At 70.7% G+C, this 23,634-nt stretch overlaps 1 protein-coding gene across 4 annotated transcripts in view; it reads left to right on the forward strand.

The window, feature by feature from the left end:
• Nucleotides 1-23,634, forward strand: part of ADGRD1 (adhesion G protein-coupled receptor D1) — a 51,972-nt gene that overhangs the window by 17,126 nt on the left and 11,212 nt on the right. For 3 of the 4 annotated variants that reach the window (XM_045844339.1, XM_045844357.1, XM_045844364.1), the window contains 11 exons: nt 910-1,164; nt 4,932-4,996; nt 5,680-5,835; nt 6,307-6,366; nt 7,882-7,999; nt 8,502-8,612; nt 9,292-9,367; nt 10,731-10,872; nt 18,302-18,375; nt 18,893-19,016; nt 22,477-22,580. In XM_045844339.1, the coding sequence (XP_045700295.1) occupies nt 910-1,164; nt 4,932-4,996; nt 5,680-5,835; nt 6,307-6,366; nt 7,882-7,999; nt 8,502-8,612; nt 9,292-9,367; nt 10,731-10,872; nt 18,302-18,375; nt 18,893-19,016; nt 22,477-22,580 (1,285 nt within the window). The remainder of the gene's footprint in view (nt 1-909; nt 1,165-4,931; nt 4,997-5,679; nt 5,836-6,306; nt 6,367-7,881; nt 8,000-8,501; nt 8,613-9,291; nt 9,368-10,730; nt 10,873-18,301; nt 18,376-18,892; nt 19,017-22,476; nt 22,581-23,634) is intronic. The other variant, XM_045844348.1, reaches the window with a different exon arrangement.

A 23,634-nucleotide genomic window follows, 5' to 3' on the forward strand; every position in this document is an offset into this window, starting at 1 on the left:
CCGGTCCTGGGGACCGGAGACGGCCTCTGCCCCGTCCCCCGAGAACCGCCTGCGCTGTTTGTGGCCCTCGGCCCGTGGCAGCTGCCATCAGAGCCTCGAGCAGGAGTCCCAGCCTGCTGCTCTGCGGGGCTGGCTCGGTGCCGGGCACCTCGTGGGGCCCGGGCACGTTTTAAGGGGAGGCCAGCGGAGCCCTGGCTGCGCTCCCGCCCCGGGAGGTGGGGAGTCGCCGCCCCTCGAAGGGTTCCGTCTCCCCACTCCCAGCCCACGGGCAAGAATACCTCGGGCCGACCTAGGTCCGCGTGCTCCGCAGGGGCTCGGAGCCAGAAAGGTGCTCCGCCCAGAGCGGGCGGGGGGGGGGGGGGGCCGTGATGGAACCGCTGGGCGAGCTCGGGGGCGCCCGGGGCCCGGGGCGGCCGGTGCCTCCCGGGAGCACGTCCGCGAGGGCGTGCGGACACACGGCATGCGCGGACCGGAGCCCGGCCCCGGCGGGGCCGACTCACGTGGTCGCCCCTCCCGCTGGCGAGCGCGCCCCGGCCCCCACGGGGGCCCCCACGCCGGCTGAGGTCTCGCGCCCTGCGAACCCTGGAACCGAAGGTGGTTAGGCTAGGCTGCAGGCCGAGGATTTGAAGCGCGCCCTGAGGAACTCGCGGCCACTGGTTATCGCTCCATCTGAGTGTGAAAGAGAGGAGGCTCTTACTTACTTACAGCAGCGGAGGGTCTCCTGGAGCGCCTTCGGGACCGGGGGGTGGGGGCAGTTCCCCTCCCGCGCCCCGGGGGGCGGGGCGGGGCCAGGCCCGCGGGAGGACCCACCTGCGGACTCGCCCACGGCAGCGGGGACCAGCCAAGTCAAGAACGAGGGGCGCCCCCCTCCCACGGCGGCGCGCGGCATGGCGGTCTCGCTGTCCCCAGGCCCCTACTGGACGCACGTCCTGTTCACCTGGAGGTCCAAGGAGGGCCTGAAGGTCTACGTCAACCGCACCCTGAGCGCGGCGGACCCCCGCGGGAAGGTGTCCCACGCCTACGGGGAGCCCGGCGCCAACCTGGTGATCGGCTCGGGGCAGGACCGCAGCAGGTGCTACGAGAACGGGGCTTTCGACGAGTTCGTCATCTGGGAGCGGGCGCTGACGCCGGAGGAGGTCGCGCTGTACTTCTGGGCGGCCGTAGGTCAGTGGGGGGCCGCGCGGGGGCGGGGCTGTGGGGGCGGGGCCTGGGTGGGGCCGTGTGGGGCGGGGCCTGGGCGGGGCGGGGCCGTGTGGGGCGGGGCCATGGGGCAGCGCGGGGGCGGGGCTGTGGGGGCGGGGCCGTGGACCGGGGCCGTGGGCTGGGGGCGGGGCCTGGGTGGGGCGGGGCCTGGGCGGGGCCGTGGGGGCGGACCCTGGGGCGGGGCCAGTGCGTGTGTGGTGCGGGCAGGGATGGCCGGCGTCTGCCCTGGGGGCGCCTCCTCCCCACGCCCCCATGCAGCGTCAGCACTGCGGGCGCGAGTGTCCCGGTGAACCCCATAAATACAACGGCTTTTTCTGGAACACCTGTTCCCTAAGGCAGAGGAAGTAGCCGTTTGCCAGAAACTCACTTAGATTAATGGCCTCCGGAGACCCGGACTTTCTCAGTCCGTGTGACGGATGAATCCAGAAAGCTTTGGGGGGCAAAAACCCCAGGCCCGTCCGTGCATCGGACAGGTGCATGTCTGCCATTGGCTGCCCGCGCGCCCGGCTCACTGGAGGGCCCTCGGGGTGCCTGGGGCTGCCCCTCCCTGCCCCGCACAGAGGGGGCCCGAGGGGCCTGCGGGCCGGGGTTCAAGCTGCCCCCAGCTCCCAGGAGTCGTGGGAACTGGGCGGCCCCATTTTCTCTGTTTGGGTTTGGTGGGTTTGCATCCAGGTAAAGTTGACACAGCCCCAGCCTCCCCGCTGCGAAGCACCGTGGGTGGCGGTCACCGTGCGCACACCGTGCAGGCCTGCCCCCAGGCTGCAAGCACCCCTGGCCCGAGGGGGCCTGCCCCTCCCACCCCCTCGGGGGGCCCCGTCAGCGTTAACTGCCCGCCTCTGTGGGTTCGTCCCCCCTGGGTATTCCCTGTGACTGGGACTGCGTGACACGCGACCTTGGGAGTCTTCCTCCCTGCACACCCCCGCCTCGCCTCTGTGAGGGGTTGACGCCCCGACACCCTGCCCTGAGCCAGGGGCTGGGAAGACGAGGGGTGAGGAGGCGTGACGAGCCGTGACGAGCCATGAGGCCAGAGCACAGGGCCGTGCCCCCACACGTTTTCAGCTCCTTTCAACATGAATGGGTTTTTTAAAACATTTTATTTATTTATTTTTAGACAGAGGGGAAAGGAGAAAGGAGAGATGGAGAGAAACATCATATGTGGTTTCCTCTCGCACGCCCCCTACTGGGGACCTGGCCCACAATGCAGGCATGTGCCCTGACTGGGAATCGAACCAGCGACCCCTTGGTTTGCAGGCTGGTACTCAACCCACTGAGCCACACCAGCCAGGACTCAGAGTGAATGTTTACTTTCATTACAATCCCCTTTTCATTCTGCCCACAAGAGAGTATGCTGTTTCTTCACTTTCACGTGAAATAACCAGGCCACGAGGCACAGTCACCATGCAGCACGTCACAGACATTCCTTGTTTGGCCACTGCACTGACCCCAGAGCAGTGGGGACGTGGGGGGTCAGGGCCGGGGGTGAACAGCCCAGGTCCCGACATGGAGCCTCTCAGTTGTTAGGACTTGGAAGAGTCTGTGACAGAAAACCCAACCATGTGACAACTGAGGCCAAGATAGGGTTTTTTTTTTTAATCTCACATAATGGAAACCGTGGAAGGACCTGCTTCAGAACTGGTTTGATCCAGGTGCTCAAATGATGTCATGAGGGACCCCTGTCTGACCCTGCCTCCGAGCTTCCTCGGGGTGATAATGTGGCTGCCATTGCCCCAGAGTCAGGCCATCCTCCTGCTCCGGCGACCTCCGCAGAAAGCAAGGGGTCCTCATTTGGCCATCTCCTGAGACAGGACTGGCCGCACCTCTCCCCTGCCCAGCTGGTCCCTGCACTTTGCGGGGCCCCTCCCTGTGGCCGGGGGGTCTGATGTGCTGACTCCCAGCGGCCTGGGCCCCCCCCCGACCCTGGCACGGCAGTGGGGTGGGCTCAGCCGTGTCTGAAACCCGGGGGAAAGCATGGTGCTGGTCTCAGCAGCACAGGGATGCCCGCTGTGTCCCCTGCAGCCGCTGACACTTCCATCTGTCACTAGAAAATGAAATTCATTCCCTTTCATGGAAGTGACAGGGGACAAAATGGAGTGTCCTCCAGGGGGAGCGAGGGAATCGATCTACCGCCTTTCGCGGCCCAGCAGCCAGGGACCTGTCACACCGACGCGGCCGATGTCTGTGTCACACAGGACCACAGACACACCCTGCCTTCCCGACGGCTCACGGCTCCAGTGACACTGCCTCCGGTAGCTGTCACAGCAGACCCTTGTCACCGGACATTCTGGGCTCCGGGACCCGACCCGGGGCAGCGTTTCAGGGGGCTCCGCCCCCGAGGGAGGGCGTCTGAGTCCCTGGGGGTGGGCACAGGTGTTCTGTTGGCGCTGGCATCCAGGGGAGCCATTGCCGGTCTGGATCTGGACCCACTGGAAGACCACGTCCCGTGGGGACCTGTCCTGTGTCGGGGTGCGTGGGGTAAAGCATGCGTAGGGAAAGTGACCCTGACGTCCCCAGAGCCAGGTCAGGCCACTGCACTCAGACCAGCAGCTGGGCTGATGCTCGGCAGGGCCCAGGGGCACCGTGTCCTCAGCAGGACTCGCTCTCCACACGGGGACCTGGGGCGGCAGGTGCCTGGAGGGACGTGTCTCCGAGTGACCTGCCTGGGGTGGGGGGGGGCGGGGGGCCTCATCTGATCCCATCCGAGTGCTCTGCCTAGAGGGCGTGACCCCTTCTAACCCAGCCTAAGGCACGGAGTGGGTCGCTCGTCACTGGCCGGGCTTCACCCAGCACAGGCTCGAGAGACCCTGCTGCTCAGGGCACCGTGGCCGGACGGTGTCTCCCCGGCGCACGTATGGGCGGCGGGGACAGAGGCTGCCCTCGGACGGAGGGACACCCGTTTCTCGTCCTTGGCTTGACCGAGTGCCTCCCCGGGGCGGCTCCTCGGCGCGTCCTGGGCGCTGCAGGGCGAGTGCCGCTCTGCCTGGGAGACAGCGTTTCTAGGTGCGGGCGCCCGGGCGGCACCCCACCTTCTCCCAGCCCACCCCGGCCCAGGGGCCAGCTCTCCCGGAGCAAATGAGGGGCGACGGGGTCACCCTCTAGGCCACCCTCCAGGTCACCTCAAGCGACCTTCCAGGATTGCGCCGAGCCAGGGGGAGTGCCCTCAGCCGCAGCGGGGCCCTGGGTCTGGGGTGTCCTCGCTCGTTATGACTGCGCATGATTATTCACGATGAACCGTTTGTCGCCGTTCACAACTCACCAAACGGAGTTCTGAACGGAAGGAGTTCCTGCGCCGTCAGGGCGAGGGGCCGGGAGGACCCCCCTTCGCTTGGCTCCCACCCCCCAGTCTGGAGGGCGGGGCTGGCGGGGGAGGCGTTCCTGCCGGCGGTCCACCATCTGTCTTGCACGTCTGGCCGCAGTCGAAGCCGTTCCTTCGGCTCTTGATCGGCCTGGGGTTGAGGAAGTGGTGTAAACTCACCTTCCCAGGCGGCGGCTCACAGGAACGGCGTCCGTAAGCAAGGAGGATACAAATGGAAAGATAACTCGACCTGGGAAGTCTGTGCAGACTGCCCACTCAGCTCATGTATTAGCCCTTCATCTCCGGAAACCATCCCGCCCCAGCCCCGGCCTCGGGGGCTGTGTCTGAAGCGGGCGGAGCTTCCTTGGGGGATGGAGCTTCCTTAGGGGGCCCAGTGCCGGTATTTCTGCCTTTGATCACTCTCCCTTCTCCCCAGGAAAGCACAGCGGGCTGTCCCCGACACCGCCCAGCTTCCTCGTCACGCCCACGGCCGGCGCCCCGGTGAGCAGACGCGAGTGCCCACTGTCCCCACGTGCCGGCCTCGCCGGGCCAGGGCGGGGCTCCGTGCAGGCCCGCCGAGAGCCCGCTGGGCAGCCCGCTGTCCCCTGTGGGCGGTGTGGGGTCCAGGAAGACGGGGTGCACGGAGGGGAGGCCAGGTGGGTGGCGCACCAGGTGCGGAGAGAAGCGTCCCTGCCCCGCATGGCCGTGACCCCAGGGGCCTGAGGAGCACTCGGGACAGTGAGACGTCCCCCGCACAGCCGGGCGCTGGGGCGTCCCCCGGGCGGGCGGCCCAGCGGCCCTCCTTGCCCCTCCACTCCGGCACTCGAGCACAGGGCCATCCGCACAGAGGAGGTCCCTCTGGGGTTTGCACGCGTGACCAGGCAGCTCTGATGCGGCAGCGAGCTGTCCACCCTGAGCCGCCTGCGTGGGTTCAAATCCCAGCTACGGAGGCCACGTAGTTTGGCCTCCGTCCCTCTGGGCTTCGCGTCACCCAGGAAACGGGTGCGGGTTCCCTGAGGCCGGGGTGAGGAGGGGACGGTGACACCGGGACGTGGCGGCATCTGTCCCGGGGGACCGTCCTCACCACCACTGTGGGGGCCGGCGTGAGACGGGAGGCCGGGGCACGGGGCGGGGGTGCGGGCTCCTGTTCCCGGCAGGAGCTCACGCCGCGGACCTGCCTGCAGGTGCCCACCGACGCCTACCGCCCAGTCATCGCCAACCTGACGGAGGAGCGGAGAAACTTCCAGAATCCCGGGGTGGTGCTGAACTACCTGCAGAACGTGTCCCTCAGCTTGCCCGACAAAAGCCTCTCCCCGGACACGGCGCGGAACCTGACCGAGGTAAAGCCCTCCCGAGCGCGGGCTGCGGGGGCCCCGGGCCACGGCGGACTCGTGCGGGTTGTCCGACCCGCTCAGAAAACACTGGGAGCTCCGACCTCAAGGCCCGGACTTCGGGTTGTCACTAGCAACCGGAGGGCGCGGCCGCCCCAGCCGGCTCTCACGGGGCAGCGGGGCCCCCTTCGCAGGGGCCGTGGGGCTGTGTCCCCAGCACCGGCCGGCCGGCCCGTGGGCATCTGGGGCGGCCTCTCCTGCTCTGAGCCCCGCCGGCCCCCGGCGAGAGGCGGAGCAGGTCTCCCGCAGACTGCGCCGTGGGCCACAGGCCACCGTCCACCTGGCATGAGCGCGGCGCCGGGACGGTGTCGGCGGCAGAATTCCCGTCCGGCGGCACGCCGGCGGGGGCCAGGGTGGGGGCCGTCTTTTGGCCCTGAGACCGGAGGCGCGTGGGCAGCCGTGTCCTCCTGTCTCTCCTAGACGTTCCTGCGGACGGTGGGGGAGCTGCTGCTGCTGCCCAGCTGGACGGCCGTGTCCGAGGTGAGGACCAGCTAGTCTTCCCGGTACGGCTTAGAGACAGCCCGGTCGCACCCGGAAGGCGACACGGCTCTGGGCCCCGAACCGGGGTGGTGAGGGGCCGGTGGACTCGGGGGGCCGTGTCCTGCACGGCCGCCCAGCGGCACCGGCCTCGGCGGGCTGACCACTCCCAACCTGCAGTCCTCCTGGCCCCGGGCTGCCGGGGCAGCAGTCAGGCACGCCCTGGAGGTGCGAAGCCGCGAGATCGGGTGGGAGGAAGGTGACAGAGAGGCCCTCTGCGAGCCCAAGTGGGAAAGCGAGAGGGTGCCTGCTGTTCTCCGCACCCACGGGACCGGGGAGGAGACCGGACTCGGTTCTCTGTGCCTCTGCAAACGCGCCTCCTGGGTCTGGCTCCTTCAGAAACGGAAGCGAGGGGACCCTGTGGAGACGTTAGGGAGGGCGGGCAGGGACGCGTAGGAAGAGCCGCCGGAAGTCCCGAGCCCGGGAGACGGTGATGGTGCGCGGCCCCCGTCCACCGCTCGGGTCCAGGCTGCAGTTCGCTGCTGCGCTCGCGCGGCCCAGGCCCGGACTGTTGGGTGCGGCCCGTCCTCCAGCATCTTCCGGCAACACGGGCTCGGGCTCCGCCAGGCACGCGCGCGGGGCCTCGGCGGCAAGCAGACCCCGGGTGGAGGTGCGACTCGGCCACTCCCCAGCAGAGCCGAGAGCCGGAAACGGTTCTCGGGGGCTCGCCTGGGTCTGGGGGAAAACGCCGAGGACCCTCAGCAGCAGGTGGCAGTTGTCAGAAAGGCGGGAGGAGAGGAGGTGACAGCAGGTGCGTCTGGCGATGAGGGACAGTCGGCCTGGAGTGCAGGCGCTGAGCTGGCTGCAGGGGCGGGGGCGCCGGGGCGGGGGACCCTGTGTTCGTGGGGGTGGCGTCCACCGGCACCCCCTCTGCCTTGGGGACCCAGAATGAGCGGAGGGAGCACCAGGCGAGTCAAGGAAGCAGAGACCATTTGGGGTGCCGGCAGCTCCGGTGCATCCCGCCCCGCTCAGAGAAGAGGACAAAACCTCTGGTGTCCCCAGGCCTGAGGGGATGTGGGGGAGACCCGCCCCTCCTTGTGGGCGGGGCGGGCGGGGGCCAGTGCGGAGGCCTGCTGAGGCTCCTCAGCGAGTCCAGAGTGGTGCTGGGACGGGCGTCTGTCCCCCGTGTCTGGGCGTCTGTCCCCCCGTGTGACCGGGTCCACATCCCGAGAGCTTGGCGTGCTGCGTGACCTCGGGTCACCGCCACGCCTGAGGAAGGGGGTCACGGTGGACCCGCTCGCCACTTCCTCAGCTGGAGCTTCCCATGATGCACCTGTGTTCCCAGGACCAGAGTCGTTGTGAGGACAGAGCCCAGCCCGAGACGACTCGGTGGACGCAGGGCGTCCGTCTCCCTGTGAACCAGTGTCCACCGGGCGGGCGCCCCCCTGACCTCGTGCGTCTGGGGCACCGGTGGGTCCCTCGGCCCCGGGCCCCAGCGCCCTCCTGTGCTGTTTCCAGGACGACGCCGTGGTGCCGGGCCTGATAGACACCGTGGACACCGTCATGCGGCACATCTCCTCCAACCTGCACACCGACGGGTCCCCGGTCGCCTTCGCGGGCTCCTCCTCCTTGGCAGGTGCTCGGCGGGCCGGCGGCGGCACACGCGGGCGGGCGGGGGGGCGGGGGGCGGCTTCCCTGGGGCTGTGCCCGCCGGGCCCCGCGTCCGTCACGCGCACGCTGGCCGCCTCGCACGTCGCGGCCCGCCGGCTCCGTTGTCCTTCACGAGCCGCTCTGAGGGGGCGGGGGGGGGGACAGAGCGAGAGCCGGCGCCCGGTGCGACGTGCCCACGGCACCCCGTCCCGTTCGACGGGGCCGCGGGCCGCGCCCCTGCCGTGCGTGAGTTCCAGGCGGGCGTCGGGAAGCGGGCTCTGCTGGTAGAGTCCCCTGAGCGCCAGCTGGGCGGGCACGTGACTGTGCGTCCCAGACTCTCGTTTTTGCAGGTCCCCCTTTTCTGAGGCGCCTGCACCCCCGGGGGGCGTGTTCTGCTACAACAAACCGAAGCCGGTGGGGGTCCCACGGACCCCGGCCTGGAGGTACTGACCACCTTCCCTGCCTCTCCCTCTCCCTCTCCCCCTCAGAGTTCTCCGTGGCCAAGCTCCTGCCCAAGACCTTGAACTTCTCCCACTACCGCTTCCCAGCCCAGGGCTCCAGCTACATCGAGATCCCCCACGAGGCCTTCCGCAGCCACGGTGGGTGCCCCAGGCCCTCGGGTGGGGGGGGGAGGGGGATGCACTGCGGTCTTCCCCGAGGCCCACCCCCGAGGCGGCCATGTCCTGCCCCCAGGGGCCGTCCCCCACACTTGGGCAAACTTCAGAAAGGGGGTGCAGACGATGCCATGGCCCCCCAACCACACACGTGGCCTTTTCACGGCTGTGTGACCCGCCAGAAAGGCTCCGAGTCCCAGGAGGTCCCGTCCCAAGGATGTCGTGGCAGAGGGGGGGCCCAGAGGGGGGCCAGCTGCCGGCAGGAAGGACAGTGGTGACGGCCCACTCGGGGCGGGGTGGCTCTGACACCCCACAGGCAGACGGCAGACACCCGTGCCCAGGCCCCAGGGCTGCAGGCTGGCCCTGCGTCTGCAGCCCTCGGGGGCCTGGGCCTTCAGGGCCCGCCCGGGTCCGGTAGCGCCTGCCCCCCCCACCCCCCCGGGAGCCTCGGTGTCCGCCAGCGAGAGTCAGCTCGGGGGCGAGCAGAGAGCTGCTGTCACGGTGGACGAGACTCGGAGTCTCGGGAGGGCCCCTCAGGGCCTTCTCCCCTGGTTCTCGCTCGAGGGCCCGCGCTGCCAGGCAAGGGGGCCCGGCTGGGGGCTCCGTGGCTCTCCTGCCCGTCACCCGGAACGCTGACACAGGGCCCCGCCCCCTGCCCCCCCAGACTGGACCACCGTCGTGGGCCTGCTCTACCACACGATGCACCGCTACCTGAGGAGCATCCGCCCGGACGGCACCAGGTGAGTCCTGGGGCCCCACGGCGCAGGGGGGACGTGGTGGGGGGCGGTGTGTGAGTGTGCGCTCACACACGGGCTGACCACAGCGACCCGCCCACCTCCCCGGCACGGGCGTGCACCACGTTGGGCCTCCCGACGCCAGCGCCCGACGCCGCGGCGTCAGTGCGAGGAAGTGCTGTGGCCCTGGAAGGAGACGCAGGGGCCCCAGCGGGGGGTCGGCGAGCCCCGAGGGGCAGGTCGAGAGCGCGGCGGCCAGGCCCGCAGGCTGGGTCGGGTTGCGGCACCCCCTGGAGCTGGCCGGTGGCCTTGGGTTCGTGCCTCGACCACCCCGGGTCTCAGGTTCCACTTCGGTGACCGTGACGGCAGCACACCCCTCCGTCTGCCGGGACTGGGCTGGACACGCCAGTTCACGCGGAAGGCTGGGGATGGAGGGCCCAGGGGCCTGGGAAGGGCGGGAGCGCGTCAGCTTCAGGCCCGGCTGGACCCAGGGACCCAGAGGACCCTCTAGACCTGCCTCTGTCTCCTGCTCCCGTCTCCTGCATGTGGGTTCATGTCTGGAAGGCCCCGCCTGGGGGTATGGCTGGCTCCGGTGGCTTCGAACCCGCGCAGGTTTGGGTCCAGGGCCAGGAGGAGGGGCTCTCTTTCCCGGTGCACCCGTGGAGACCGGGGAGGGCTGCAGTTGGCCCACCTGGGTCCTGTGCCCACTCATGGGCCAGGTCTGTGTACGTGACCCCCCCACCCCACGGAGACCCAGGGACAGCTGTGACTGGCCCATTTGGGCCGTGGGCCCGTCCCGCTTCCCCAGTCGTGGGGGCCAGAGGGTCCTGCGCTCTCACTGGCCAGTTAAGCTCACGAGACTCCTAGGGCTCGGGATGGGTCAGCCCCACTCGCACCACAGGGAGCGGCTGGCCCCCCAAGGAGAGACCTCTGTGTCCTCCACGCTCCCGGGGCGCCCCCCCACGTCGTGGACCCTGCGATGGTGCCGGGGACGCGCTGGGACCGCGAGCCTGCGACCTGCGTCATCGTGTGACCCCGCGTCACCCCAGTGAATTTAATGCAAAGGAAAACGTAAAACGTAAAAAAGAAATCGGTGAGCTCTGCGAGACCAGAGCCCGTGCCACCTGTGGCGCCGGCGTCGGGCCGCAGAGGGGCCGGGTCTGAGCCTCGGGACTCAGGCTCCGGGTTCGGACGCCGAGCGCAGGGCCCAGCCTCAGGCCGGCGCCGGCGCGGGGACCCCCCGGGCGGGGGCAGCCGGCCCTGACCGCGGGAAACCAGAGCTCTGTCCCCACAGACTCCCCTGGCCGGCGGGGCAGGCTTCTCGCCGCGCCCCCCTCCCCTCCGCGTGGTGACCCCCCCCCCCCCCCAGGATCGCCGAGGCAGCGGCTCACCAGGGCTGCCTGCTGTCCGCCGCCAGCCACCTCATCTCCCTGGAGGTCGCCCCGCCGCCCACGCTCTCCCAGAACCTGTCGGCCTCTCCGCTGGTCACCGTGCGTCTGGCCCACGAGTTGGTGAGTCAGGGCCGCGCGCCCCTTTCTGCCCTTTGGTGTGGCCTGGCTCGCAGGGACCTCCGGTCGTCGGGGTCGCCCTGGGAAGGGTCTGTGCAGCTGCCGGTGCCGGCCCAGCGGCCCGTGTCGGGGACCCTGCCTGAGGGGCAGGGAGGGCCGGCAGGCAGGTGGGGCGGCCGCGCGGCCTGGGTGGATATCCCGGCATGGGGTGGAAAGGGCTCTGAGGCCGGGGCAGCTTCACGGACAGACGGATGGACAGACGGACGGACGGACGTGTGGGGGGGGCGGGCCCTGGCTACAGTGAACAACCTTGTTGGCGGGGGGCAGTTCTTGCCGCGACGCTGGCTGTCGGCCGGACGGATGCGCCGCCGTCTCCCGGCTCGGTTCTGAGTGAGGGGCTGGGCCCGGCGCCAGCCTGCGGGTCGGACCGGCCCGTGCGGCCAGGGGTTGCAGCCCCCGTGACTTTTCTCTCTCGGCTTTTTATCTGAAACGACTTGAAACCTGAAAACCGCACAGTGGGACGGCGTTCCCATGCCTCCCCCCCGCGTCGAGCGGCGGCGTCGACGTCACCGCGGTCCGCCCTCCCGTCCCGGCTCAGGGTCGGCGGCGGCGTCGCTGTCGGCTCAGGCAGGAGCTGGGCTCCGGCCGGCGCCCACCCCGCGACCTCCCCCGTCACCGCCCTCGCGTGCGTGCGTGCGGCCCGTGTCTGCATGCGACCACTCTGGCTGCCGACCACGGACGATACAGAGCGGGTCTTCCGGGGTAAAGCCTCGTGCGGCCATCACCACCCAGCGGGATGGCCACCCTGAGGGACGGGGTGGGGGGGGCTCCTGCCCACCCCCGGCCCCCGGCGAGGCCCGGGCAGGTGCGGGAAGCTCTGCGGGGCCGTGGGACCTGGGCCTGGGCGGCGGGGGAGGCTGAGGTGCCGCATCAGCCGGGAGGGGGAGCCCCGTGCTCTCGGGAGGCGCAACGTTCTTCTCTGAGGACGCACAGTCTCTGGCCGTGGAGACGCAGGGGGCTCGGGGCGGGGGGGGGCACGTGGGAAAGGCCTGTCTGCTCGGGAGGGCTCTGGGCAGGGGCTCGGGGCCCCGTTTTCTGAGGGTCCTTTGCACTGTCTCGCCTCCCGCCGGGTCCAGATCCAGAGTGAGCCCCTGGCAGGGCCGGGGTGGGGGGTGGGGGCGCCCGGGCTTCCTGGCTGCCGGGGAGGGGGGCGGGGGGCTGGGGCTCCACGTCGGTCTCCACGGAGCCCCCGAGGTGCCAGCTGGGAGAGAAGGGAGAGAAGGGAAAGGTCAGCTGGGGAGCAGCCCTGGTCTAGTGGTCGGTGGCGGCAGTTATTTTTGGAGCAGGGTTTCGGAGCGCGGCCCGGCCGCAGGGCAGCGCAGGTGGTGTTTATCATACCAGAGGGACGGCGGCTGAGGGCGGCCGCGCCCGGCGCTGCCCAGGGCTCAGGGTTCCTTCGGAGGCCGCCTCCACGTTGCCCAGCACGGCTGGGCGGCCCTCCCCTTCGAGCCGGAGTGAGTTGCCCCAGGGCAGGCTGCTGTGCTGTGTGGTGGGGGGAGGGGAAGGGGGCGCGAGGGGGCCGGCGGAGCCTCGAGGAGAGGTGGGCGCAGAGGCGTGTCCCCTCCGCGCAGAGGGGAGCGTGTGGCTGCGCATGGCGACAGGCTGCCGTCCACCCTCGGTGAGGGCGGGACCCCACGCTCGGGTGATGGGGGTGGGGGCTGGGCACTGGATGCTGCGCCCCTGAGACCCAGGGAGGTTCATGGGTCATGACACGCACAGCACACGGGGCCACACGGGGCTGCACTCGGGAGCAGAGTCCCCGACCCCTGGGGGGTGGGGCCAGCTCCCAGTGACAGGAGGGCGGTGACCCTGGTTCCGCGAGAGTGACTCCATAGCCAGGTGCCGCCCCTCTGTTCCCATGTGGCCTCTCAGCAGGGAGAGGCCAGTGACCCCCAGCCAGGAGACTCCCCCACCGCCAGCCTGTGTCCCGGACGCCGGGGCGTTGTAGCACCCCTGTGCCCACGCTGCAGCTGCTCCCCGCCATGGGGATGGAGGCTCAGGGGACCGGGCAGTGTGCTCAGTGACCCTCGGAGATGCCCGGCAGCCCCATGAGGTCCTGAGCTGCGTCCTTCCGCCCGCTGGGGCCGGCGCTCCCGTCTGCCCTGCGGGGTCTCCAGGCGGAACGAGTCAGCGTCGGCTGGAGCCCCCTCGAGCTGCGTGGAGGGCGCTGAACCCCTGGGAGGAGGCTTTGCTTCTTATGAAACGTGATCGCAGTCAACACCCCCACCCTCCGCCACCCCCACCCATGACCGCGGCCTGACCGCTGACCTGTCTTCCTCTCTGAGGGGAACGAGCAGGGTGTGGACTGTGCAGGGTGTGGCCCGGGACCTGCCCTCAGAGCCCACGTGGCTGGCACTCCGCCCGTCACCTCCGTGTCTCTGGGGGGGGGGGGCTCAGGCCTGTCAGGGCCTCTGAAGGGGCTCCCGGGACCCCCGTGTGGCATGTGCACTGGCACCTGCCCCCCACCCGGTCAGAACTCAGAACTCAGTCACGTGGCAACATCCGCCTTCAAGGACAGGGAACTGGGCCTCTGCTGGTGGTCCGTCCCTCTGGCCCCGGAGAACAGGCGTCCGCAGGGTGGGTGGGGCCGGCAGACTCTCCGAAACTGTGAACAGGCCCGGGCGGTGCGGGGGCGGGGACCCCGGTCGTCTCGGAGCCCCTGTCCTGGAGGACACTGTTCTTTCCAGCCCCCCGGCAGCTGCGGGAGTGCCCCTGGACCCTCGCCCTCAGGGCTGCCGGGAACTGGGGGCGGTGGCTTCCCGGGTCTGAGCCCCCCCCCCACTCCGGGAAGAGCCCGGCCGGGGCAGGCGGGGGTTCCGAGCTGGGCTCCGTGCGCTGGCGGGGCGCAGGGCCAGCCGGCGCCGCCCGGCTCTCGTCCGGATCAGTAACTCGCTCCCGGTGATGAGGGGGTGTCGGTCCTGGGACTTTCTGTAGTCCACACGAGAGAGACGCCTGCACTGGGGCCCCGGCCACGTCTGGGGGCCGGAAGGACCGGGTTCGGCCGGCCTCCCGGGTTTCGGGGACACGCCCGCGTCCAGGACCCGAGTGCGGGGCCTGGGAACCTGTGTCTCCCTCCCTCCGCTCCGTCCCCCGAGCTTCAGGCAGCCGAGCGGTCCCACGAGAGAGGGGTGCTGGGGACCCCCTGCCCGGTTGGCTCCGGGTCCCCGCTGGGGCTGGGCCACAGCCGCCCGGCAGGAGGAGGGGGTGAGCACGTGGAGGGACAGAGAGGACACCGGGGCCCAGCTGGGGGACACGCGGGGGGACGGCTGCCCAGGGGAGGAAGGCGGGTCTCGCGTGGGGGTCGGAGCGTGGCCGTGCTCGCCGTGGGGCCCTGGGCTCGTCCCGGGGGGCCGCTGGCGGAGGGGGTCCGCTGGCTGCTGTCAGGGAGGGCCTGGCACCGCCCCCCCGCCCCAGGCACAGCCCTGACGCCCTCTGGCTGCCCCACCCCTGCGCCCCGCCCTCGCGGTTCCCGAATCTCCGAGCCCCGGCACAGCTTTGCACGGAGCAGCTCCCTCTGGACCAGGGCCCACTCTCCCCTCCTCCACTGGGAGGACGAAGGGCGCTCATCCGGCGTCCCTCCCCTCTGCCTCTCCTGGAGGAGGGAACCACCGGGCGGCGTCCCCCGGGGCCCCCCCACAGGGGCCTGCACACCAGGCGGCCACACGAGCTGCCTCCACAAGCGCTGGTCTCGGGGGCCACCGCGGGCCACCTGGGCGGGTGTGACCGCAGGGGACCGTGCGGGCTTTCAGGAATGGCTTTGTTGGGGAAGGAGTGGCCTGTCCTCGGGGCGGCGGCAGCCAGAGCGGAGGGGTCGTGAGTGGGCGTGGGCACTGCGGGAGGGGCAGCAGGTCCCCGGCACTTGGAGCTGAGAAGGAGGGGCTGTTCTGGGCGTGCGAACGTTGCCCTGGGTGGTCCCCGAAGCCCGCCTTCCTCTGCGTGGGCTGGTCCCCGGGGACTGCATGGAGCCCGGAGCCTGCGCTGGGACTCGAGGTCCCAGGGGCCCGAGCAGGAGGCGGGGACTGCGCCCTGTCCTGGAGGGCAGCACCGCCTCACGCCCACTGGCGACCCCCGAGCAGCAGAGGGTGCTGTGTTCGCGACGACAGGGGCCGCGAGTCACATCGTGACTCGGGTGTGTTTCCCTTCAGGTCTGTGCACGGGTCACGATTCTCCCCGTTCGAAAGGTTGTCTCTGAGTACGTAGGAAGAGAACTTCCGGGGAAGAGGCTGTTCTTCGTGGGGGTGTTTCAGGCCCAGAGGAGTTTGAGCTAAACCTCTCTCCTCGGGAGCTTAGAAAAGGGAGGAGCAGAGAGTGGGAAGTGGGGGACAGACGGTGGGAGACCCACACATGCGGGGGAGGGGGGTCCCGGCCCCCCGGCGCCCCCCCCCGCCCACTGCCAGTCCGAGGGTGCAAATTGTGGCATTCCAAATCCCCGCTTTCTTTTCTCGGTAAAATGGCTCCCTTTCCATGGAAAATGACAGCGTTTTTAACGTGGTTTGTCAGCAGGTCAGGGACCATAAATATGATATGATATTATTAACAGCTTCAGAATTGGGCTGTAAAAGAGATCAGGATTTCATAACCTCTCACAGCCACCCCATTATCTGCGCACAAATGAAACCGTTCCACGCCCCGACAGGCCCCCGGGGCGGGCCCGGGATGGAATTCCCCGATTATCAGCCACTGCCCCGGCGGCAGGTGCGGGGGGAGTTCTGTTTTCGGTTTGCGGTTGGTGAAAACCGCATTTTCTCCCTCCCCGCTGAGGGCACAGGTTTGCTCTGGGGCGGCGTCTGCCTGCTCTGAGTGTGAGCTCTGTCCCCAGACCCACGTCCACGCTCACACTCGGGCTAACGACTCAGGACGGTGTTCTGGCTGCAGGAGAATCCCAGGCCGTGGCCCCGTGCGGGTGGCCCCCTGGGGACGGGACGGCCGCCCATCCCTTGTGCCCTCCAGAAGAGCGTGTCGGCCGGCCCGGCCCGGCCGCCGGGGTCCGGGCTGGAGGGCAGGGGGGAGGCAGGCAGGGAAGACCGGGCGGATTTTGCTGATGTCGTATTTTCTGTGTAGCCCTTCCCTTCCCTTCCCTTCCCTTCCCTTCCCTTCCCTTCCCTGTGGCAGCCCAGGCCACGGCCCCGGGGACTTTGCAGGCACAGCCTTCAACCCCGTCTGGTGGCAAACTGCAGACACACGGGGAGCGGTTGTGCGTTTCCCACGGCAGGAGCCGCCGGGAGGGCCAGAGATTCCCAGTCGGGGTGCGGCCTTGGCCCTGGCCCCAGCGAGCGCCGCCCGCCCTCCGCCCTCCGCCCTCTGACCGCTCTCACACTGGGCTTGTTGTGGTCGGTGGGGCAGAGTTTAAAATTCCTCCATCGGGGCAGGGCCGGCTGGGCCCGAGGTCGCCGGGGAGGCAGTGCTGGGCCCACACAGCCCTCAGTGCCCGGTGGGGGTGGGTCAGTGCGGGTCCCCACCCCGTGCCCCGAGCAGCCCACAGGTGCCGCCCATCGTGACAGCAAGGTGCAGCGCCAGGCTGGGGGGCGTGGGCCCAGGGCCACTGCCAAGGTGGCCGCACCCACGCTGGGCAGGTCCCCGCCAGGGTCCGACTTGGAGCTTCGGTTTTGTGGGTTTCTCACACCCCCGTTTCCCCCGCTGGTGGCCTCATGTGGCCCTGCGTGGCCGCAGACACGGGGCTCCCCCTGTCCCAGCATCGGCCACGACCGGCTCTCGTCAGCACGGCGGGGGCGGGGGCGGGGGCGTCTCTCCACTTTCAGCGGGCCTCAAATCCAAGTGCGTTGCCACCTGACAGGCTGCAGGTTCTGCAGCCCTGGATGGGTCATGGAGACCACCCTCCTCCGTGACTGTGGGGAGGGGCGCCGGCCGGGGTGTCCCGGGCAGCGTGGCGGGTGTAGCCGAGGAGAGCAGGGCTAGAACGAACGGAGCCTCGGGATCTCCGGGTGTTTCCGCGGAGGCGCTCGAGCTGGAGCTGTGTTCCGTGGGCTCCCGGGGGCCTCCGTAGGGCTCCGGTGAAGCTCATTCGCCAGAGCCGCGTGACCTCGGGGACGGGCGGCCCTGCGGTTTCTCAGCCACACGCCCTGCGGCCGGCAGGTCCAGCTGCCCGACAGCGGCCCCCTCGGGAGCTTCCCTGAGGAACCAGGACGCGCCACCCGCCCGCAGACTCGCACCGCCCAGGCCGCGGGTGCAGCGGGCACAGCTGAGCGTCCTGCGGCCCCGGGCAGGTGGCGGGCAGACCCCCGGGCAGCCTGGTGCTGCTGGGAGGACACGGGTGGAAAGCTGGTGGACAGGCGGCTCCGAGAAGGTGACCATGCCAGTGACTAGAGGAGCCAGGGTGGCCTCGCGGCGGGGGCCGGGCGGGGGGGCGTCCTGGCCAGGGGGCTGCTCGGGGGGCTGTGAGAGGCCCCGTAACACGTCAGTGACCCTGAGACGCTGGAGGCGGAAGGCGAGGGGAGGGACGGGCAGCGTTCACGCGGCCGCATGTGCCCCGGGGGACGGTCAGAGGAGACTCTGGGAGGCGGTGACGGAGGAACACTCAGGGCCTGGCCTCGCCGACCACTGGGGACACGGGGCTCCCGTGGGGCGCGCCGGGACGGCCCCCGGGGGGAGAGGTCACGCTGCGGTCTCCCGCGGAGGGGGCGGCTCTGAGGAAGTGCCAGAGGCCGGAGAGCGCCCTGAGCGGGCAGCTCAGAGGTGCCCGGCGTGCTGGCGGGGGGCCCACCGCCGCATTCCTCCTGCCAGCAGCCGGCCTGCTGCGGCGGCCGCTGGGTCCCGGCCCCCCGGTGTCGGTTGCTGCTGGGGGCTCGGCGTCTCATTCAGGCAGAGGGGCGGGTGCCGTACCCCTGAGCTGGCGCCCAGAGAGTCCAGGATCAGGTGCCCGACACTCCGGGGAGCAGAGTCCGGGATCCACCGACTGTCCATCCTTCTGTCCCTCCATCCAGCAAGTGTCGAGCGGCCGCCTGCCGTGTGCCAGGCGCCAGGCCCTGGGGTGCAGCAGAGAGCGAGAGGGCCACAGGCTCTCCTCGCACACCTGAGACAGAGACGGAACCCGAATCAGCCAGCAACCACGCCACAGGCCGCGTGGTGTCCAGGGCCGCATGAACATGGTGGCGGGCGGGGATGGGAGAGCAGGCGCCCCTCCGAGGGACTCACGCGGGGCAGCGACCCGGGACGGGAGGTCGTCTTGGGGAGACAGCGTCCTGAGGGGCGGGCAGAGGACCGGTGGCCGGAGCCCCGCCCCGCACTGGCGCTCTCAGGCCACGGCGGGCAGAGAGGGAAGCCAGCTTCTTCTCACAGCCCGGCCTCGCAGCTGTGGGGCGCAGCTGTCCCCCCGAAGCCCGGCGTCACGGAGCCCGCCGTTCTCTCGTTCCAGACGGACAGGCAGCACCGCGAGGCCGCCAACGAGAGCAACCGCGTCTTCCTGTACTGCGCCTTCCTGGACTTCAGGTACCGCCCGCGGGGGCCGGAGGGCGGGGGTGGCCGCCTGCGTGCCAGGGGCCAGGCCCCCGTGAGGAAGCGCCCCCCCCCCAGACGAGCTCTCGGGCCGTGTTCTCGGTGACGCACGGACGTGGCGGCTCTGCCCACAGAGAACACGCCACGTGTTCCGTGCCTTAGACACGGAGACCTGCCACGTTCCGCGTTCCACCCGGTCGGTCCCCACCCGGGCACCGGTGTCTCCGGCCCTCTGTGTGGCCACTCCCCTGGGGGACCCGGGGCGACTCCGTCCTCGGGCGTCCCCGTGCCCCAGCGGTCGCTGCGTCCCTGTCCCTGCACGTGGGGCTCCGAGGCGCCCTGGGAGGGACTCTGGGCCGCCACACGTCCTGCCTCCCTGGGCGTCAGCCCGGGCGCCGTCCAAGGCGACCGTGGCAAAGCGGCCGGACCCCTTCCCTCTCCCGGAAGGAGCCCCCCCACCCTGTCCCCGCGGCCCACCGTCTCACCGTCTCGCCGTCTGGTCCGTCCGCAGCTCCGGGCAGGGCGTCTGGTCGAACGAGGGCTGTGTCCTGGCCGAGGGGACCCTGGGCTACTCGGTCTGCCGCTGCATGCACCTCACCAACTTCGCCATCCTCATGCAGGTGGTCCCGCTGGAGGTGAGAGCCCCGCCCCGGAGGGGCGCCCTTTCTGCGTGCGGTTGGGGGCGGAGCCGGGGGCTGTCAGCCTCGGGGGCCGGCGGGAGGCTGCTGCTCAGGGACATCCCTGAGGCTCCGCCTCTTTGGTGGAAATAATCTCGGCTCCGGGGGGCCCCAGGCAGGCCCCCGAGGGGCAGGCACGCCCACCGGCGTTTCCAGCCTCAGGACCCCGGGCGGCCGGGGAGCCCGGCCGAGTGAGGCCGTCGACTCTGGCCCGTGTCCGAGTGTCCGGGCGGGCTCGGTGGGCTTGCCTACGTTCAGGCACACATGACCCCCAGACTCCCCCCCCCGCCCGTGGAAGCATTTTCTCTAAGGGGTTACGTCCGGGGACAGCTCCTCCCGTGTGAGTGAGGGGCTGCCGTCCCCACCGTCACAGACGAGGGTTGGGGCACTTCCCCAGGGCCACCGGGGCTGAGCCTGGCCCCGAGCCCCTCCAGGTCCCCCAGCTGCATTGGCTCCCTCGGCGGCATGTGCGGGGGGCGGGGCGGGGCGGCAGTGTGGGGCGGGGCGGAAGCGGGGGCGGGAAGCGGGGCGGGGCAGGGGCGGGGCGGGGCGGCATGCGTGGGGGCGGGGCGGGGGCGGAAGGGGGGCGGGGCGGGCGGCATGTGGGGGCGGGGCGGGGCGGGGCGAGGGCAGGGCGGGGGCGGGGGCGGGGGCGGAGGGGGGCGGGGCGGGGGCGGAGGGGGGCGGGGCGGGGGCGGAGGGGGGAGGCCGCTGGTCCCGCGAGCTGAAAAACCCCAGTGAGGCCCTTCACGGCTGCGAATCTGTCACCACTCCGCGGAGTGACCGGATTTAGACTGTCTGTGGGTGTCTTCGCAGGAGCAAACCGTATCTACTCGCTGCCAGGAAAGGTCGGTTCGAAAACAGCATAAAATTATCCACGCTAAAAACAAACCTTCTCGTGAACCGTAGGGAAAAAAATTGAAGGCAGCCGTCGCCGTGACAGCAAATCCGTGCAGCGTCTGCCCGAACTCTGCCCCGGCCGTGGGGACGGGTGGCAGGGTGGGAGGGGCGGGGGGGTGACCGGACAGACAGAACCCGGGGTGGAGCCCGTCACGCACGGACACCCCCCCGCCCCGTGAGAGCCCGTGTCACAGAGCTGAGGGAGCCAGGAGGTCAGATAACACGCGAGAGCAGAAGGTGCCGGGAGTGGCACAGCCTTGTCGGGGGGGGGGGGGGGGCCGGGTAACCGAGACGTCGGGGGTCTCGGTGGAGCATCGCGTGGATTCCGACTCGCGGACGCTGCACCTCCGGGCTGACGGGGGCGGTCCGTCAGGAGACGACACGCACTCGCTAAGGGGTGGGCCGTGGTCACGCCCACTGACCTGGGGGGGCTCCCAAGGCTGCGTTTTGTGGGAGGGCCCGACAGGTGGGGGCGGAGGTGGGGATGACGGTGGTCCACCACGGCTGCACACAGTGGGGATGGGGAAGGCGGTGGGGGCTGGGGGTCCCAAGGCCACACAGTGTGGCCGCTCTTCTCCAGGTGGTCAGGTCCTGCGGCCCCCTGGCTCGCCCCGGCTCCTCCGGCGGGCTCTCGACAGCCGTCCCGGCGGCAGGAGCGCTTGGCCAGGACCGCGAAAGGCCACCGGGTCCCAGGCACAGAGTGCGGAGCCTGGGGCGGGCCCGGCGGCCGGGAGGGGCCGGCCGGGGAGACCCAGTCCCCAGCCGTGGTCCGGAGGCCGACCTTGGCCAGTGGGCATGTCCCGTTCTGCCCACGCAGGCTCAAACAACAGCCCTCGGGCTATTTTAAGACTCAGATACAAGACCTGAAATTTTGGATTTCTGGTTTCCCTTTTTTTTTTTTAATGTAAATGAAGTTGTGAGCTTCCTCGTCTGCCCGAGCAGCCACTGCCCCCTGCTGGCAGGGCCCGGTCCCCGCCCGCCGTCCCCACGGCCCTCCTCGCCCTCCCCCCCGCCCCCCCGCCCGGGGGTGACGTGTTCCCGTGTGCGTTGTTGTTCTGTCCCCCGGGGGCGGCAGGGCGTCCCCCGTCTCTCCTGGGGGGCAGACGCGTTCCCTGGGAGGGACTCTTGCTGGAGCAGTGGAGGAGGAAGACACCTCTCCGCGGGGGGGCGGTCCCCTCGTCTGTGCGTCTGGACCCCGGCCCGGCCGGCCTCCGGGCTCACGGGCCATGCCTGCCGGGCGGCGCCGGGGCCTGTGGGCTCCGACCCAGAGGACCCCCGTCCCGGAGCCAACCCGGCTCTTCCCGGCATTTCCAGGCCCAGCCGGGCGGGGAGAGGAAGCCCGCCGCTGGGGCGAGCGGGCCTCCAGGGCCACCCCACTGCCTGCCGTGTCCGCTCTGACCCCTCCCTGGTCACGGGGCCCGGCTGCCGGCCCAGCGGCTGCTCGTGCAGCCCAGCACCACGGCCCCAGCACCTCGGCGCCGGAGTCCCACTGGGGTTGGGGGCGGGGGGCGGTGTGCAGCACACAGGGGCCAGACCCCCTCCAGGGCCCCCTCGAGCGCGAGGGTCACTCGCTGAAGCAGCGCCCGAGGGGCACCCACTGCGCGCAGCTCCGCTCCCTGACCGGGGCGCTGCCCCTGCTCCTGCAGACACTCGGGGTCCCTCCCCGACACTCTGTGGCCTTGCACAGTGCCTGCTCGGGGCCTCGGCTCCCTGTCTGTGATGCGGGTGGACCCCCTCCTCCTGGGGCGGTGGGGGGTGGGGGGGTCAGACACCTCCCAGCCCATGCAGTGCCCCCCCAGACAGCTCCCGTCTGCACTCCTGCAGCTTTGCCATCCCCCCCCGCCAGAACCGCCCCTGGACAGACTCCCGGCTCTTTGAAAAGCGGGGACCCCTGACACCTCCCCTGTGGCTCTGCACCTGCTAAGGCATCCACGTGTTCGACAGGGTCCGTTCCGGGAGGACGGGGCGTTAGCACAGCCCGCCCTGCACTCACACACAGCACGGCTGTGTCCCCGCACGGCCGTGGGCACGTCACACGTGTGCCGTCACCGGCTCCTCTCGGCGCCGACTGGGTCCCGTGTCCGGGCCCTCGGCTGGGACTGGCCGCCGGGGACTGAGCCCGTGGCCCCCGGGTCCGGCTCTGCAGCAAAGCCAGCGCCCCCGGCCGGCTGTGGACCCTGCGGTGCAGACGAGGGGAGGGGCGGGCGCTCCTGCCGGGGAGGGTCCGGCAGTGGCAGGGCAGAGGCTGGATGGGGGGAGTCTGCAGCGTGCCGCGGCCCCGTTTGGGGCATTCGAAACGTACAAGACCCAGCGCCGACCCCGCAGGGCGGGACCTCTCTTGGTGGCAACAACGGGACATTTCGGGGGAGAAGCAGGACTAAGGGGTCGTGGTGCATTCACGAGGGGGCAGTGACTGCTGTGCTCAGCTGTGCGCTGGCGGGGCTGCAGCCACAGGGACCTCGGGGCCTGACCCTGTGCCCGGCCGCCCGCCGACCCCGGGGCTCTGCTCTCCCCGCAGCTCACGCACGGACACCAGGTGGCGCTCTCGTCCATCAGTTACGTCGGCTGCTCCCTGTCCGTGCTCTGCCTGGCCGTCACGCTGGTCACCTTCGCCATGCTCTCGTGAGTCACCTCCCGCTCGCCCGGGTCCCCGGGTCCCGGGGGTCGGGCGCTCTGTGTGACGTGAATGCTCCCCTCCCCCTTCGGTCCCCTGAGCCGGCGAACGCCCAGGCCCTGAATGTCGCAGCCGGGGGGCTGCTCTGGGTCGCCGCTCCTGCCGAGACCTGGGGTGCAGGGAGCGGGCCGTGGGGTGCTAGGGAGAGAGGGGAGACCTGGGGCCTGCGGGCCGGGAGGGCACTGGCTTTAGCGAAGCCGGAAACTTCTGGAACAGTCCCCCAGGTGACTGGCCAGGTGAGAGTCAGAACTGACACCCCCACCCTCGCGCCCCACAAAGACATCAAACAGGCACCGCTCGTGGGGGCGGAAAAGTGAAATGGGGGCGTGCCTCGGGGCAGACCCTGCAGCTGCAGACCCCAGGCCCGCCGAGTGTTCACTCACGCCTGGGGTGACCCCCACCCCCACCCCCGGGGCTGTGTGCCGGGATCCCCCCAGACTCCTGCGCCCCCTCCTCTGCCTGGCGCCGTGGCGGTTCCGTGGCTCCGGGGTCCGGACTGGCCGGTCGGGAGCTGTGAGGCCGGCGCGTGGACAGGGGATGAGTGAGGAGGGCCCAGGGGGTCCGAGCCAGGCGGGGGACGGGCGTGGGCCCGGAGGGGCTCCTCGGTGTGCTCAGCACATGCACACTCGGGTCCCTGGTTCGCCAGCTGTCGGCTCAGCCCCGCCCCGCCCCCCAGGTGTGGGCTGCTCCGGGGACGCAGCTGTGCCCGGGGCAGGTAAGGGGGCCTGGCGGTGAGCAGGTGCGGGGGCACAGACACTGGTTTGCCGGCGGCAGTGCCAGGCGGGGACAGCCGTGGAGCGAGGACTTGGAGCTCCCTCACGGGCAGGGACGCCTGAGCCGCACTCGTGGCCCCGGGGCGGGAGGCGGCCTCGGAGGGGCGGCCGGTGTGGAGGCCGGGGTCTGGGGCAGGCTGCCGGGTGCCCAGGAACCGGAAGGCGCCGGTGCAGGCAGGCCTGTGCCGGCCGCGGGAGCCGCCGAGGGCCCGCGGCCAGGAGCGGCTGC

This window comes from Phyllostomus hastatus, unplaced genomic scaffold, assembly GCF_019186645.2.
Source record: "Phyllostomus hastatus isolate PE091 unplaced genomic scaffold, TTU_PhHast_1.1 phas_contig_1162, whole genome shotgun sequence".
Classification (NCBI taxonomy): domain Eukaryota; kingdom Metazoa; phylum Chordata; class Mammalia; order Chiroptera; family Phyllostomidae; genus Phyllostomus; species Phyllostomus hastatus.